This window comes from Rhinolophus sinicus, linkage group LG01 (assembly GCF_036562045.2).
Source record: "Rhinolophus sinicus isolate RSC01 linkage group LG01, ASM3656204v1, whole genome shotgun sequence".
Lineage (NCBI taxonomy): Eukaryota > Metazoa > Chordata > Mammalia > Chiroptera > Rhinolophidae > Rhinolophus > Rhinolophus sinicus.
In genome coordinates this window covers 159,518,989-159,536,301 of record NC_133751.1, presented here as the reverse complement: position 1 = coordinate 159,536,301, position 17,313 = coordinate 159,518,989, and the positions used below count along the sequence as shown (strand labels likewise).

At 35.5% G+C, this 17,313-nt stretch overlaps 1 protein-coding gene across 1 annotated transcript in view; it reads left to right on the top strand.

Moving 5' to 3' along the window:
* Nucleotides 1-17,313, top strand: part of CHN1 (chimerin 1) — a 173,776-nt gene that overhangs the window by 53,636 nt on the left and 102,827 nt on the right. The window contains exons 4-6 of the mRNA XM_019727475.2: nt 4,088-4,143; nt 9,895-9,926; nt 11,759-11,872. Of these exons, the coding sequence (XP_019583034.1) occupies nt 4,088-4,143; nt 9,895-9,926; nt 11,759-11,872 (202 nt within the window). The remainder of the gene's footprint in view (nt 1-4,087; nt 4,144-9,894; nt 9,927-11,758; nt 11,873-17,313) is intronic.

The following is a 17,313-nucleotide window of genomic DNA, read 5'->3' as shown; positions in this document are numbered from 1 at the left end:
ATTATTAGAATAAACTTTATCTTCTGACTATCAAATGAAAAAACTTGCACTTCAAGGGAATTTTATGATTAAACTAGTAAGCCAAGTGGAAAAGTCCATTTTTAAAATTGGTCATTTGAATTTTTGTGTACGATAATCATGATGTTGTCTTCCAAGAATTTGAATAGGTACAAATTTTAACTAATAAGTAAACATATAAAGATTGCATTTTAACATTGAAGTAATTGTTGTGATCATACAGATTTTTAAATGTGTTTGTCAAAGTTCTGATCCTAGAAAAAAACTGATTTAGGTTAAGGTTTTTAATTTACTTTTTGTTTTGTCTTTGCCGCTATCAGACAATTTTACAGTTTATATTTAGCTAGCTGTAAATAATCTCCAGTGAGGTATTTACTTAATAGTTCCTTAAGAAGTTACCTGTTCAGGCATCTGTGCATTTTAAAAGGAAATATTTTAAAGATGTCAAGCCCATGCCATCCTATTTCATCTGTAGAGATTAGAATTATAAGTAACTGGGGTAGTAACCCTGCCCAGTGTCCTTAATAATTGAGCCATGACAGTTTGCTTAATTCTGAGCCAGACCTATATGTATCTTGTTTGAAGTTGATAATTGGCAATAAATTCTACAACAATCTTTGGGACTGACAAACCATAATGCAGTCATCATTTTCTCTGTGATGTGAATTACATTTTTGTCATTAAAAATATTTCTCACAATAGTAATAAAATCTAAATGGATTGAGATTTTTAAAAAGTGAGGTATGTCAGTCCATGTAAAGAGGTAAAAGCAGATGAAAGCTATTCAAAGTGAGCTGATTGTTAACTTCTATTCTGTATTACATCTATAAAACTCAAGGGGACAATTAAAGTTTAATGTCAAAAGTTGCAACATATTAGGGTTTTTTGTTTGTTTTTTCTGCCTTCAGCATGGTGGGATCTGAATAGCTTTCTTTGCACAGTGAGATTTCTATAAGAAACTAATTTTCACTATGATTCTATAAGAAACTTATGTATCCACACCTCTGTTCTGCTTTCCAGTTTTGGTTCTGATAAACTTGTGAAAACTAAATTTTAAAACCTTGTAAATACAAACCAATGGGAAAATAGAACTAGCAAGAAGTGTAAGTTGAGGACTCTCTTTAAACAAATACAATTTTGTTGCTTTTCGATACCTATGCTTGAATTAAACCAGGGACCTAATAATATGTAATAAATGAAGACACGAGCCAGGTGGGAACTGTGGGGAAATTAGAGCATAAATAGATGCCCAGTCTGTAGGGACTAGCTCATAATTAGCTCCTTTTATTGTGGTCATTCATGTAAAACTTTGGGTCCGATGTCCCATTTTCTGATTTTTCAAGAGAAGCTGGAATTCTCTTTTGCTTTTGTTGTTGATATTAAATCTCTTAATTTTAAATGTTAAAAAGAAATTTAAATTTAGAAAACAGCAAACCAAACACATATGAACCAATTTTGACTTCAAGAGACCAACTTGTGATCTCTGAACTTGATTAAAAATGTATTGTCTCTAGGCACTGAGAAATTCATTAAGTATATAAGCATTTACACCTCTGAGGTGATTGAAAAATGTTAAGTACTTTAATCATATATCTTTCTCACTTAATAATTTTGCTGTTAATTTTTGGTGAACCAGTTAATAATTGCAATTTAAATTTCAGCTGAGTTCCAGTTTAGATTACCAAAAATTCTAAATTGAGAAGGCCTGAATTAATTAGTCTTTATTACTATGTATAGTTTTTAAATGGTCCTTTTGATACGTGTTCCCTGAATTCATGTTATATTCAGTTACACAATGTCCAAATAACATATTTATTTGAAATTAGTCTTAAAGATAGACTAATCATTGGTAGCCAATGAGGAGGCATTTGTCTAAAAATTACTCCTTTCCATGAACGGAAGTATACCCTTTGAAACTAATAAAAACAAAGGCTAAAATTCTCATGTGACAATATTGTCACTCCTTTTTTCATGCTGGTTTATCTTAATGCATGCTTACTGAATAGGTAAATATTACTTATGATAAGTAAATAGTACAGTATTTGTGCATTGAATGAAAATCAACATTTTCCTTTCTCTAGTATCTTCTAATGTCCTTTCTGACTAGCCTTCAATTCGCATAATTGAGTTTCCATCGGTGGCAGTACTTTCCAAAGCATTTTTTTGACAAAGGAAAACAGTTGATCTTTTGAGAATAATTAAAAAAGAAATGTGAGTTGAATTTTCACATCTTAGAATTATAGTTACCAATATGGAGGAATGGGCCTGAAGAATCCTCCTTTTTTGCAAATCATGTTTTGGCTTTTCTTAGGAGGATGGAGTTTTACAAATATCTCTGGGCGATACACATGTACTTTAACTATCAGGGCCAGACAAATTTGGTCTTAGTGCTCCTTTTTTTCCCTTCCCCACCTCAGAATTACTCCCCTCATACCATCTCTTTAAACCTTAAAAATAATTTTGAAAAACTTAAACAGTAAAATATGGTTATCTAAACCATATAATAAAATATGATTATCTGTTTAAATGTGCTGCCTTTTACTGGGATTTTAGCAACCAGAAGACAAAGGAATATATTCCTGTCAGTAGAATTTTAAGCATTACTAAACGACGAAGGGGCTTTGTTTAATTTTTTTATTTTTAAACAGTAAAGCTGTATCTTCTCAGTACCTTTTAAATTATAGTATTACCATGGTATTGTTTTGGTGATGAACTCAAGATGCGTTCCGGTAACCAAATATTATTGTAAAGAAGTTTTTGTATTAATATAACTTACCAATATGTAATCATAACTAGTTTTTATTGAGTGTTTACTTTGTGCCAATGACTATTTTAAGCTTTTTACATATTGTAAGTTATTTAGTCCTTTCAGTAATCCATGAAGTAGAAACTGTTTTTATTTTATAAATGAAGAAAACTGAGGCTCAGTATGCAGTGTTAGTGGCAGAGCCCCAATGTTCACACCCCAGGTGGTCTGGTTCAAGAGTTCACATTCTTAGCTGCAATTCTGTATTGCCTTTACACAGCAATAAAGAACAGTGGTGTGTGTCTGTCTGTTCTCAGTGTATATATTGTATGTATATACATACACACACATACATATATAGTCTAATTATACATGTGTGTATATATGTATATAGTCTAATTCTATATTTATATATGTTCCTACATATGAATGACTATGATCAGAAGTGGAGTCTATATAGATATCCAGCTGAAATCTGAATCATTTATTATCTGGGTAGTTTGATGTTATGTTGACAAATGTGTACGTATTTAAACATAGCGTCAACTTCAGTTCTATTATATGTGATTATTATATATGTAGAAATACAGAACAAATTCCCTCCAAGAAATAAGTTTAGATATACATAGACACACGTTCTCTGATAACTGTACATTGTATTCATGTGTCTTCATTTCAAATAAAAAAGCCTAGGAGAGGCCAGAAGATCATGGTATTGGTATAATTTTCACTGATCCACTTTTAAATACCCTAAAAATTATCCCCCTTTTGGAAGTTATTTGAGTACCTGAATTCTTTCTTTTGTTTCATTTGCTGTAGTTGAATAAATGATGGTAACTTTGGCTCAGAATTATTTTAAAGGGAAATTATCTTTGAAGATAGATGTTCACAATATAAATAGGGGTGAAAAACAGCATATCTGTTACTTCTAGCCTATAAATTCTAATTTTTGTTTCAGGTTTGACAATAATGTGCTTTAAAAATATATAACCATTATTGTTTTATATTAGAGACATGCTTTATTTAATACAGCACCAAAGAATTGGGGAAAATAAATGACCAGATTATGGAGAACAGAGCCAAATATGCAATACTGATATAAAGAAGAAAGACACTTCTGTGGATTATGACTTTTCTATTTGTGCTTGCTCCTGGGCTTTCACTAAATTCAGTTTGGTTTACTTTCTTTGCTTTGTTAATGACAAATAGGACTGTACCACAGTTTTCTAGTGAACATAAAAAGCAGCCAATTTGTGTTGCCTCATATATTCAGAAGTTCTGTATAAGGGAAACTGATGTCTTTTACTTTCTGCCTTCTCACAGTGTATCAGCTGCAACAGGAAGCTCCTCATCCTCGAAGAATTACCTGTACTAATGAGGTGAGTGTAATGAAACTGTCATAATGAAGTGTCTCTCAATCACTGTTTCCCAAACTGTTTCCCAAACTTGGACCTTCTTCAATGGCTTGGTTATTTGTGCGATTAACCATTTACACTAGTTGGCATCATAAAATTGTAACTTGAATGCATTTTTAAAAATATTCTTCTTACTTGAAAGAACTGCCACTGTTTAATGGACTGTTTGGAACACAGTATAGAATATGACAGTATAGTTTTAAGCGATATTAGTCTTCAGCTAATTCATACATTCTTCTTCCATTTTTTTGTGTTATTCTTTACTACTGAAAATAATGCTTGAAAGCATCATTGTAGTATTATTGAAGTGATTTTTCCATTAGAAAGAAATTATGATTTAAAAAATGAGCAAAGACATAGTTCACCAAAAAAGATAGGACATATGACAATATGTGAAAAGATGGTCAACTTCATTAGTAATAAGAAAATGCAAATTAAAATATACTGCGAAACGATTTTCACCTTTCTAACTGGCAAAAGTTCAAAAGCTTAGAATATACTTATTTGTTAAATCTGTGAGGAAACATACATTCTCATCTATTGTTGATGGGAATGGGAAATGCTACAATTTTACGAGAATTTTGTAATGTCTAACAAAACTGTATCTGCATTTATCCTTTGACCTACTAATGCAAGTCATAGGGATTTACCCTGATGAATTACCTGTACAAGTATGAAAAAACATGCTCAAAGGTTTTCACTGTAGGACTGTTTGTAATAGAGTATTGGAAAAGACCTAAATGTCTCTCCATAGGTGACTGAATAAATTGTAATACTAAAAAGAAGAAGGAAGATTTTCTGTGAGCTGATGTGGAATGATTTAAAATGTATATACATTTACTACTAAATGGTCTTTTCAGTTATAAATAATAGAAAACAAGAAAATAACAAAGATTATTTTTGTAAAAGAGAAACACAGGAAGGATTAACCCAGAGACTAGTGAAATATTTATCCATAAGTTGAAGAGCAATGTGGAAGGTGTAAGGATGGGAGTGAGACTTCTCTGGGAATATGTTTCTATATAGTTGTGACTTTTGAACTTTATGCAAATGTTTCCCATATTCAAACAACAAATTAAATTTAAAAATGATAAAAAAGCAAAACTAAACATAAATACATGAAATTCATAACAACCACACAAAAAAATTAAGTTGTTTTTAAACATATTATTCTAACTATTCAAACTTAGAGGGAAATATTCTAAGAACAAGATCTTTAACTGTACTTAATAAATTTGTTTTTGTTAGTGGTACTTGTATAGAAATTCGGAAATTATTTTTTGTGTTGTATGAGGTAGAACAATTACAAAATCCATTACATTTGGATTTTGGGGAACCAGGGTTATTAGGAATATAAATGTGGAATGAGGGAAAATTGAGAAGAACATTGTGGTATTAAGTTTGAGTTGGAGGTATCAATATGAACTCAGATTTAAAAATACATATTTTCTATTTTAGCCCATGGAAAGGGCTTCAAAGCAGTGATGCCCAGTAAAAACAAACACACCCATTACCAAAATTTTGGCTTCCAAATACTGTTTCTTACTAAAAAAAGCCAGTGTCCCCAAGAAAAATTCCTGATTCCAGATCATGAGGCATAGAGATCCTGGAACATTTTGTTATGTCAGAAAGCAAGAAGGTCTCAAAAATGGATGGGATGTATGTCAAAAAGATACAGGGGCCCACTGAAAGGGTTCCATGGGCAAAATCTGTGACAATTTGACATCAAAAAGAGTAATGATAGTAGTAGTGAATTATAACACATTGAATGAAAGGAGAATTTGTAAGTCCATAATTATGTTTTTTAAAAACCTACCCCAATACAAAGAGAAAAACAGAGAGAGGGAAAAAATGAAAAGTTGTTCTTTACAATAGAATGGTGGCTAAAAATAAAGTGATAAAGGTGTACAATAAGACACTGGTTCTGGGAATAGGCAGGCAGGGCAGGAAACGGGATTAGTGAAGCAGTGGAATCCAAGGCCCTGGTGACTAGGTAGTCGGGGTTGAGTGAGAGGGACAGGTCTAGTAGATGTTGGGGAACCAGTCAACTTCCCTTTCATGATCTTCTCTCATGTCATACTTGCTTGGCAAAACCAGAGGTTTAAATCTACCTCTGCCTACTCTGCACATACTCCCAAGAAACAATATGGTTGGAGAAAAATAAAGTGCTGACCAGTCTTCACATTAAATTTATGAACCTCCAGTCAGTGCTTAGTGCCCCGTGGTAGTCATACTGTGCTTCCCAATCCATTTCACTTTTTTTCTTTCCCCTCACCTCTAAGACCTTACTTCCTCTCCACTCATAATCTCATATCCTGCTTTACTCCTGATTGAAGCAATCAGAAGAGAACTTCCACCACCACATCTACGTGGGTCCACACATTCTGCACTGTTGCCTATTAATCATAGAGGACAGCCAGCTCTCCACTCTACTAGGTCCCATTGCCTCTCATCTACTCAAGACCATAATCCTAGCAGCCTCCTTCCCCCTTCATCAACAGTTCTTCTCTTCTACAAGGTCATTTTCATCAGCCCACAAACATCCTGTTACTTCTTCCATCTTAAAAAATTCTCTTGACTCTACTTTTTCCATTGTCCCTGCCCACAATCTTTGCTCCCCTTTGTAGAAGACACTTGAAAAGAGTGCAGAAAGTGGTCTGTACTTGCTATCTCCAATCCTGCTCCTCCCATTTTCTTTTAAACCCCCTCCAATCAGGCTTTTACCCACTATCATTCCCCCAGAAGTGCTTGGACCAGGTCACTAGGGATCAGTCCTCTTGCCTGTCCCGTCAGCAGCACGTGACACAGGTGATGATGCTCCTCCTTGCTAGACTTTCCTCACTTCATGTCTAGGACACTGCAGTCTTGGTTTGTCTTCTGCCTCCGCAGTGTCCTTGGCTGGTTCCTCTTCTCCCTAACCTCTCGATGTTACACTGCTCCAGAGCTCAGTCCCGGATCCTCATTTCTTATCTATCTATATTTACTCTCTGATAATCTTACCAGATTCAGAGTTTAATGCATCTTATATTTCTGGTTTGGGGGAAAAGCTATGATCTTCTCTTCTCAAAATGTTGGTGGACCCCATTCTAATGTGTCTGAGTCTCCAATATGAGATTGCACAAAAGTTAATATTGATTATTTTTTGAAGGTGATGTTATGTGTACCTAATGCATGAATGCATTCTTTATTTAAAAATTATATTACAGATAATACCAAAGTCCCTTTTTTGCCTTTCCTGTGGCCCCCTCTAGGTAACTATTTGAATTTGGTACATTTTTTTCTGGATCTCTATGCTGTAAATATATATAATAGTATTGTGTGTGCAAGTGCTTTTTCTAAATATGTCATACTGTTTTATTATTCCATAATATATGTCCGTATTTAGTAGTTTGTCTTGGTGATTTCTTCATGTTAGTTTTTATAGATCTACATCATGCTTTAAAACTGTACATATTATTTATACTATAAAGCAGTTTAGTTATTCCCGTACTGGTATATACTTAAGTTATTGCATATTAAAAATGACTACAAACAGTGATTCAGTGAACATTCTTACCCATGTCTTCATCTGTACATGTGCAGGTGTGTCTCTGCAGTAAATACTGAAGGTTTGCACATTTTTAGTTTGAATGGACTCTGCAAAATTGTTATTCTGGGTAACATTTTATTATAAACTGTAGAACCTTAAATTCCTTAAGTTAAGACCTAAACATTGAATTTTCATTTCAAGAGCAAAGATTTGCTCTCAAGCAGATACATGACCCCACTCTAATAAGCTCTGGGCCTAAAAATAGAATAGCCATCATCTGTAGCTGTAGGGACCAACTGGCATATTTTTAGTACACTGAGTTTTATGAGCAGGGAAAATATGGAACAAGACCAAATCAAGTGGAATTTACCTTGAGAAGACAATAAATAACCTGACTACAACCTCAGTAGACAATAAAAGATTCCTGAAGGGTAAAGTATTATTTAAATATAATTTTCAGCAAAAGGTAAAATCATGTCTTTCCTTCATATATGAAGACAAATATGTGTTAAAAATTATTTATTCATATGTTATGAGGAAAACAGGCAGATGTTATAATTAGTTCAAAGGAAAAGTGAAAATAGCACAAATTTATATGAAATTAAGGAATATTAAGATGAATTGCAAATAGAGACAAAACTGGCTTTTTCACTGTGAAGGGAAGGGAAGGAAAGAAGTCAATTAAACCACTATGACACAGGCAAAAGTTTATATCTCAGTTACCTACAACTTAGAGAGTTCCAAAATAGCTCCAAGACAATAGACTGGGCCAGATAAGCCAGTAGTGTATGCTATAGATGATACATAGTTTTTCACTGAAACACATTTTTTTTTTTCTATGCTATGAATAAATATCTCAAGTTTGCTGAAAGCAGTATCAGACCTTGATGCCCAGTGGATAGGTAACCTAGACTTGGCAGTCAGGCTCTTTGTAGAGGCCAAAGCAGATAATTACTGAAAAGATACACCTTGAGTTGCTTTGGAAACTGCCATATTTAACCTAATTCAGATGAGTCAGTGTCAGCTGCTATTTCTGAATAAGAATCCCAGTTTTACATTGGACTCTACCACTTTGTAACCTTGAAGAAGTTATCTCTGATAGGGTTCTTTATCAATAAAATGAGAATGATAATACTGTCTAATGAGGATGAAATAGAATTAATTCATATCTCCTTGTGAGGATTAAATGGTCTTCATATGTCATTAAAACACAGCACATAGCATGAACTAAATAAATGTAGTCCGTGGTTTCACCCAGGTACCTCCGAGGGACAGCTTATTCCATTCCTGTGATTTTCTAGTGGGGCCTGACTTCTTGTCATTCAGGACCCAGTTTAATTGTCATCTTCTCAAAGAGGCCCTGTCCTGACCACCCAACTTAAATACCTCATTAGCCTTCTCTTTTACATTACTCATTCTTATTTTCATTATAGTACTTATCACTACTTCCTATTTTCTTGTTTTCTTTTTATTTCTTTAGACTTTATTGTCTGTCTCATCATTAGGATGTAAGTTTCAAAAGGGTAATGACAATTGTCATATTTCAGTGATGTGTCTTCTTCCAAGTAGGACAATGCCTATCACATATTTGCCATTTAGTAAATGTTTCATAAGTGAACAGGACAGATACTCTCTTTCAGTCTGTCACAGTAAAAATTCCTTAGAACCTTTTCTCCTGGTCCTTTCTTTAGCTACAGCCAGCACACCTGCCATGAAAAGCTAGGGGAGATTAGCTGTGGTGAGGGAAGAGCTGATGGGAGAACAAAAGGGCAAGATTATATTGAGATGTTAACAGAAGGGGGAATATGGAGTAGCAGGAAGGGAGAGGATGGGAGAGAAAGCCACAATCTGTTCTGACGTAATTGTGGCATTAACAATTTTTGGAGGTTTTATTTTACTTTTTGCATAAAGTAGTGTAAATATTTTTCAGATTCATAAGATCCTAGAAATAAAAGATGATTTAGTCCAACTCTTTTTACATAACAGTGTTTTAGACATAAGAAACAGGTCTGAGAAATGAAGTGACCACTCCAGATGGCACGGTTAATTTGCTGATAGAACTGGAACTCCAAGCTCTGATTTTTCTTTTTCTTAATATATGCTTTAGTTTGTCACATATGCAGAATGTTGAGTTATATTCTGAACATTTGCATTTTCACAAATATCTTTTTTTTCTTTCCCAATAGGTAGAAAACAGACCCAAGTATTATGGAAGAGAGTAAGTATGGATTATCAAAAAACATTTTATAGGTTGGAATATGTAACAGAGACAGGTAAATGGGTGCTTTTAGTAAAAATAATAGCAAGATGAAGGAGGTACTCAAGTTTGGATGAGCTAAAATATTCTTATTACAAATATAGTTATTCTAAAAGGTGAAAACACAAAAAATAAAGACAAGTATAGAGAAGAAAATAGCATAGGAAAATGTATGCAATAATATTAAAATAAAGATGCAAACCATACAAATAAATAAATACTCTTAGGTGTATATGAGGAAAAGCTATATATATATATATTTTTTTTCCATATATATATATATGTATATACACACACACACACACACTTATATATTTGTGTGTATATGTATGTGTTAAGCATATAGATATATACACTCACATATGTACATACAGTTGGGGTATAGGTGGTTTATTCTATATAATTTATAAATTTTCTTTAAGTAGATTCAGGCTACCCAGAAATAACTAATGTTAACAAGTATTACCTTCTAAATATCTGTTTTCCTAATGGGTTTTACACCATTGAGATATTACACATAAAATTTTTGTAGCCTGATTTTTCCATTTAATATTAATAATGAGCATTTTCAATTTTATGAAAAATGTTAAAATAATTTTTAAAGTCCTTAATTTTTCTGATTGTTAGAAAACCAGAAGTATAGCCTTTTGGGGAAAAGAATAAAAATCACCTATAATCCTATCATTCCCCAGATAAAAGTGTCTGTGTTTCATGATTTAAGATCATATCAGATAAGAAATTCCAGGAGCTCATTGTTAAACCTAACTATTGTAACTGTCATGATTTGAACATATCTATCATGAACGGTTGTAAGACATAAATTGAGAAAGACTGATCATTCCCAGGAGGAAAAACTCCAGAAGTCGACACTTGTACCCTAGTAAGGTTCCTAAATTATTAAGGTGTCATTTCAGGGCCTTTTAAATATATTATTCCAATTTCAAATGACTTTTTTCCTACCAGTAAAAGCTGCCAAGTTTCATTAGCGCATTCGCTCCATTCAGTTATTTTTGAGTTACTGAAAGGACATAATGTACAAGTATGTGTAAATTCTTTGTAAATTATAAATCCCCATACAAATGTAAGGTGATTTTATATTTTTAATATTAATCATCAGTCACCACTAAACATATTTTTCTTTTTCAGTGTTTTATGTCTGAATGTTATAGATGAATCTACTGTTTGTGTAGAGAGTGTGTTATTTATGTTTATTCTTTTTCCTTCTCTTTTCTCTGTTAATCAAAAATAGGGTTTTGGCAGGGAGTGAAAGCAAGTATTACAGTTCTTTGCTTTTGGCTTGATTATCCAGTGATGGAGATTATGCACATTATTGGGCAATCATGCCAATTAACGGCAACCCAGGGTCCTGGAAAATTGCCAACATTGACTCTGAGCCAAAATTTTGGAGCAATGCTATTCGTATGAGGAAAGGAAATGGGACACATTTCTGTGTATTTTTTAGCATGTCCATATGGTCAGACCTCTACATAAGAAGGGCATTTTCCTTTCAAGAGAGTGGTTGGTCTTCCCTCAGATGGATGTGAATTCTGATTTTGTAATTGTTAAGTGGATTGGCTAGCTAGCTACTTTGGTGCTGTTCTTATCACCACAGGGAAACTGGTCAGGGGCCAAGGCCAGAGAAACACAAGCACAGTTAAACCCAACCGCTCCCCTTTTATTATATGGCAGTACTGTGTCTAGAAAACAACAGAAAAAGGCGGGGGTTTTGTTTTATCTTGTTGAATTGAAAAAGGTGGAAGGCATGCGGTTTCTAATTTGACTGTGTTTCTTAGGTTTCACGGCATGATCTCCCGAGAAGCAGCAGACCAGCTCTTGAGTGTGGCTGAGGGGAGCTACCTTATTCGGGAGAGCCAGCGTCAGCCAGGAACCTACACTTTGGCTTTAAGGTTGGTCATGGACCTGTAATTATAACTATGTTCATTTAAAACCCTCTTAGTAGAGGACTTTAAATTTTAAAAGCATCCAGCATATGAATGAATTGCTTCTTGTTTTCTTGGGACCTAATTACCATTTTAATAGCTTTGAGACCCTTAAAAAATTCCTCATGAATGGTAGCACTTGGTAATTAAGACTTGAAAAACTTGTAAAGCATTTTTATTGTAGCTGCTTTCTTCTATTTCATCTTACCATTCTCTTCCATCAGTCCTGCTGTGTCAGTTCCCATCTATTTCTTGAATAAGAAAAGGAACTAAGAGAAAAGATCTTTGTAACTCATAAAATTAAATCCACTGTCTTTTCTCTTAAGTCGGCTTTTGGTTGAAGCAGCTTTTCTTGGGAGCTCTTGGCTCTTTCTTATCCTTTGGGCTTACCTCATGCCAGGCCTCTAATCTCATTTAATCTTCACAACCCTAGGATGTTGCTTTCCACTTTACAGATAAGGAAACAGAGGAACTAGAGGTTGAGTAACTTGGCCAACGTCATAATTTGTATAGCTAGTATTTGAACCCAGACAATCTGGCTTCAGAGCCTGTGTTCTTTCCTTTTTTTTTTTTTTGGAGGGATTTGCCATTTTATTGATTTATTTTTTATTTTGCAATTACAGTTGACATTCAATATTATTTTATATTAGATTCAGGTGTATAGCGTAGAGTGTCATGGTTAGACATTTATATAATTTATGAAGTGATTCTCCCCAATTAGTCTAGTACCCACCTGGCACTATGCATAGTTATTACCATATTATTGACTATATTCCCTATGCTGTATTTTACATCCTTGTGACTATTTTGTAGGTGCCAGTTTGTACTTAATCCTTTCACCTTTTTTCACCAAACCCCCTCCCATCTGGTAGCCATCTGCTTGTTCTCTGTATCTGTGAGTCTGTTTCTGTTTTTTGTTGTTGTTGTTTATTTTGTTCTTTAGATTCCACATATAAGTGAGATCATATGGTAGTTGTCCCTCTCTATCTTATTTCACTTAGCAGAATACCCTCTAGGTCCATCCATGTCGTCACAAATAGTAAGATTTCATTTTTTAAACGATTTTTATTAAAATATAGCTAACATACAATATTGTATTAGTTTCAGGCATACACCATAGTTATTCAACACTTACATACCTAAAGAAGTGATCATCATGATAAGTCCAACAACCATCACTGACATCGTACCACGCTATCACAATGTTATTACCTACATTTCATGCTGTACATTACATCCCCATGACTCACTTGTTTTATACCTGGAAATTTGAACCTATTATTCCTTCTCAGCTTTTACCCCCTTTTAAAATTTTTAAATTACAACTGACATTCAATATTATTTTATATTAATTTCAGGTGTATAGCATAGTGGTTAGACATTTATGTAATTTAAGAAGTTATCCAGTGATCCCCCTGACTAGTCTAGTACCTACCTGGCACTATACTATACGTAATTATTACCATATCATTGACTGTATTCCCTATGCTTTACTTTACATCCCCATGACTATTTTGTAACTACCAATTTGTACTTCTTAATCGCTTCACCCCCAACCCTCCTCCCACCTCCCACCCCATAAATCTAGTACCCATCTGACACCATACATAGTTGTTATATTATTGACTATATTCCTTATGTTATACCCTACATCTCCATGACTGTTGTGCAACAACCAATTTGTACTTAATTAATCCCTGCCCCTTTTTCACCTAACCCCCAACCCCCTTCTCATCTGGCAACCATCAAAATGTTCTCTGTATCTATGAGTTTGTTTTGTTTGTTTTTTATTTTGTTCTTTAGATTCCACATATAAGTGAAATCACATTGCATCTGTCTTTCTCTGTATGAAATACTCCACTCAGCACAATACCCTCCAGGTCCATCCATGCCGCAGCAGATGTCATGAACCCATTCCCTTCCATAGCGGAGCAATATTCCACTGTGTGTGTGTGTGTATATATATATGTATATGTATATGTGTATGTATATGTATATATATATGTGTATATGTATATATATATATATATATATATATATATACATATACATATATATGTATACACACACACACACACACCACCTCCTCTTTATCCATTCTTCCATCAACAAACACTGAGGCTGCCTCTATATCTTGGTTATTGTAAACAATGCAGCAGTGAACATACAGATGCACATGACCCCTCAAAGTAGTGTTTTGGGTTTCTTCAGATAAATACCCAGAAGTGGGATTATTGGGTCCTTCTTTGTCTCTTGTTAATAGCCTTTGTTTTAAAGTCTATTTTTGTCTGGTATAAGTATTGGTATGCCAGCTTTTTCTTTGTTTCCATTTTCATGAGATATCTTTTTCCCATCCCTTGATTTTCGGTTTTTGTATGTCTTTCAATCTGAAGTGAGTCTCTTGTAGACAGCCTATGTAAGAGTTTGTTTTCTGTTTTCTTATCCATTCAGCCATTATATCTTTTGATTGGAGCATTTAATTAATTTTTATTGAAAATAATAGATAGCTGTATAGTTATTGCCATTTTATATTCATTTTTTTTATTTTATTTTTTTTAATATCCTAAAGAACTCCCTCTAAGATTCCATGTATTACTGGTTTGGTGGTGATGAACTCCTTTAGCTTCTTCTTGTCTGGGAAGCTCTTTATCTTTCCTTAGATTCTAAATAATAGCTTTACTGGATAAAGTAATATTGGTTGCAGGTACTTACTTTTTATCACTTTGAATATTTCCTGTCAATCCCTTCTGGCCTACAAAGTTTCTGTTAACAAATCTGCTGATTATCTTATGGAAGCTCCCTTGTAGGTAACTAACTATTTTTCTCTTGCTGTTTTTAAGATTCTTTGTCTTTAACCTTTGGCATTTTTATTATGTGTCTTAGTGTGGGCCTGTTTGGGTTCATCTTGTTTGGGATGCTCTGTGCTTCCTGGGCTTAAATATCTATTTCCTTTGCTAGGTTAGGGGAGTTTTCCATTATTATTTCTTCAAATAGGTTTTCAATTCCTTGCTCTCTCTCTCTTCTCCTTCTGGTACCCCCTATGGTGGGAATGTTGGTACCCTTAATGTTGTACCTGAGGCCCTTTAAACTGTTCTCATTTTAGGGGATTTTTTTTTCTTTTTGCTGTTCTGACTGGGTGTTTTCTGCTACCTTATCTTCCAAAGCACTGATTCGATCCTCTGCTTCATCTAATCTACTATTGATTCCCTCTAATGTATTCTTCATTTCAGTTATTGTATTCTTTATTACTGACTGGTTATTTTTTATGTTCTCCATTTTTATGTTTCCTACCTCTTTTTTGAAGTTCTCCCTGAGATCCTTGAGCATCTTTATAACTAGTGTTTTGAACTCTGCATCTGGTAGATTGCTTATCTCCATTTTGTTTAGCTCTTTTACTGGAGCTTTGTTTTGCTTTTTTATTTGGGACAAGTTTCTTTGTCTCTCCATTTTGGCTGCTTCCCTGTGTTTGTTTCTATGTAGTAAGTAGGGCTGCTGTGCCTCCTGGTCTTAGTAGAGAGGCCTTATGTAGTAAGTGTCCTGTGGGGCTCAGTGGCACAGTCTCCCTGCTCACCTAAGATGGGTACTCCAGGAGTATCCATTGTGTAGGTTGCATGTGCCCTCCTGTTGTAGTTGAGCCTTAGTTGCTGTTTGCATGTCAGTGGGATGGATTGACCCTTGGACTGATTAGTTGTGGGGACTGTCTGTGACTACAGTGGAGGAGCTGTGGTGCAGGGGCTGACCCTACAGAGCAGAATTTGCTTTAGTAGGCTCTGGTAGCTGCCCAGTCTGCCCTTTGTGTGTGTCATCCTTGGAGGCAGCTGAGTGATGGTCTGGCTCAGTCTAAAGCTGGCCACTAGGCATGCCAACCCTGGGGCCTCCTGTGAGGGGACCCACTGCAGACCAAGTTCAGCCAAAACCTCTGCCCTGCCCGGTGCCAGCTGGCATAAGCCACAAAACATTCTGCAGATAGCCACCACCCATGTTGGGCCTGATGGGGCCTCAGGAGGCCAAGCTGCGAACCAAGGCCAACTGCCACTAGTACCAGGCTTAGGGCTGCTCAGCCAGAGGTACAGGACACACTGCTTATTTGGTTTTGTGAACCTTTGAGACATTTTAGGAATGTCTGTAGTATGAGCCAAAATAGGCTGTTTGTATGAAAAAGACACTGGAAATGGATTGGTGGATCGGAAAGTTAGGTGGGGCAGGGTCTCAGGGAATCACCAGGGCAGAGTAAATGAAACGTGTTAGCCAGATTGAGGGAGACATGGATATGGGGGCTGCCTGTGTCTATACTCCTGGAGTGGGAAGGGTTCAACAAAGAAATTATGGCTTCTGCCAGCTCCTCCCTCTGGGGGGAAAGCTGCCCCTCCAGCCCTCAGCATGAATCCAAACAATTGAGTTCCTTCTCCTACGTTCCTGGCACCTTTTGAGCTGCTTCCCTAGCACTGTAACTCAGAGCAAGTGAGTCCGTAAGTGAGTCAGTCCATGCGCGGGCTTTTAAGAGGAGTGCCTGTGACTGCAACCACCCTCATCTCACTCAGCCACAATCTCCACTGGTTTACACAACCAGAAGTTAGGGGAACTTCTCTCTTCATCTCTGGAACCCTGGGCTGTGGATATGCTGGGACCCCTCACTCCTCAGGGGGTGACCTCCGCAGCCGAGATATCCCTCCCAGTTTTTAATGGTTACATACAGGTATGGGACCAGCTGTTATGCATCTCGACCCCTCCTGCCAGTATCAGGCTGGCTTCTTCTGTATAGCCTTAGTTGTAGGACTTCAGTTCAGTTAGATTTCAGGCGATTCTCAATGATGGTTCTGTAGTTTAGTTGTAATTTTGATGTGGTCATGAGAAGGAGGTAAAGATAGTGTTTACCTACTCCACTATCTTGACTGGAAATCCCCAGATTTCCTTCTTTGTCTTGGCTGAGTAATAGTCCATTGTATATATGTACCAATCTTTTTTGTCTAATTGTCTATTGATGGGCACCTAGGTTGATTTCATATCTTGGCTATGGTAAATAATACTGCAGTGAGCATAGGGGTCCATATATCTTTCAAATTAGTGTTTTGGATTTCTTCAGATAAATACCCAGCAGTGGAATTGCTAGGTCATAAGGTAGTTTTATTTTTAATTTTTGATGAATCTACAAACCATTTTCCATAGTGGCCGACCAGTTTGCAATCCCACCAACAGGGCACGAGAGTTCCAGTTCCCTTTTGTCCACATCCTCACCAACACTTGTTTTTTTGATTTATTGATGAGAGCTGTTCTGACAGGTGTGAGGTGATATCGCATTGTGGTTTTATTCTGCTTTTCTCCGATGATTAATGATGTTGAGCATCTTTTCATATGTCTATTTCAGAGCCTTGTGCTCTTAATCACTACATTTCTGCTTCTCCAAAGGC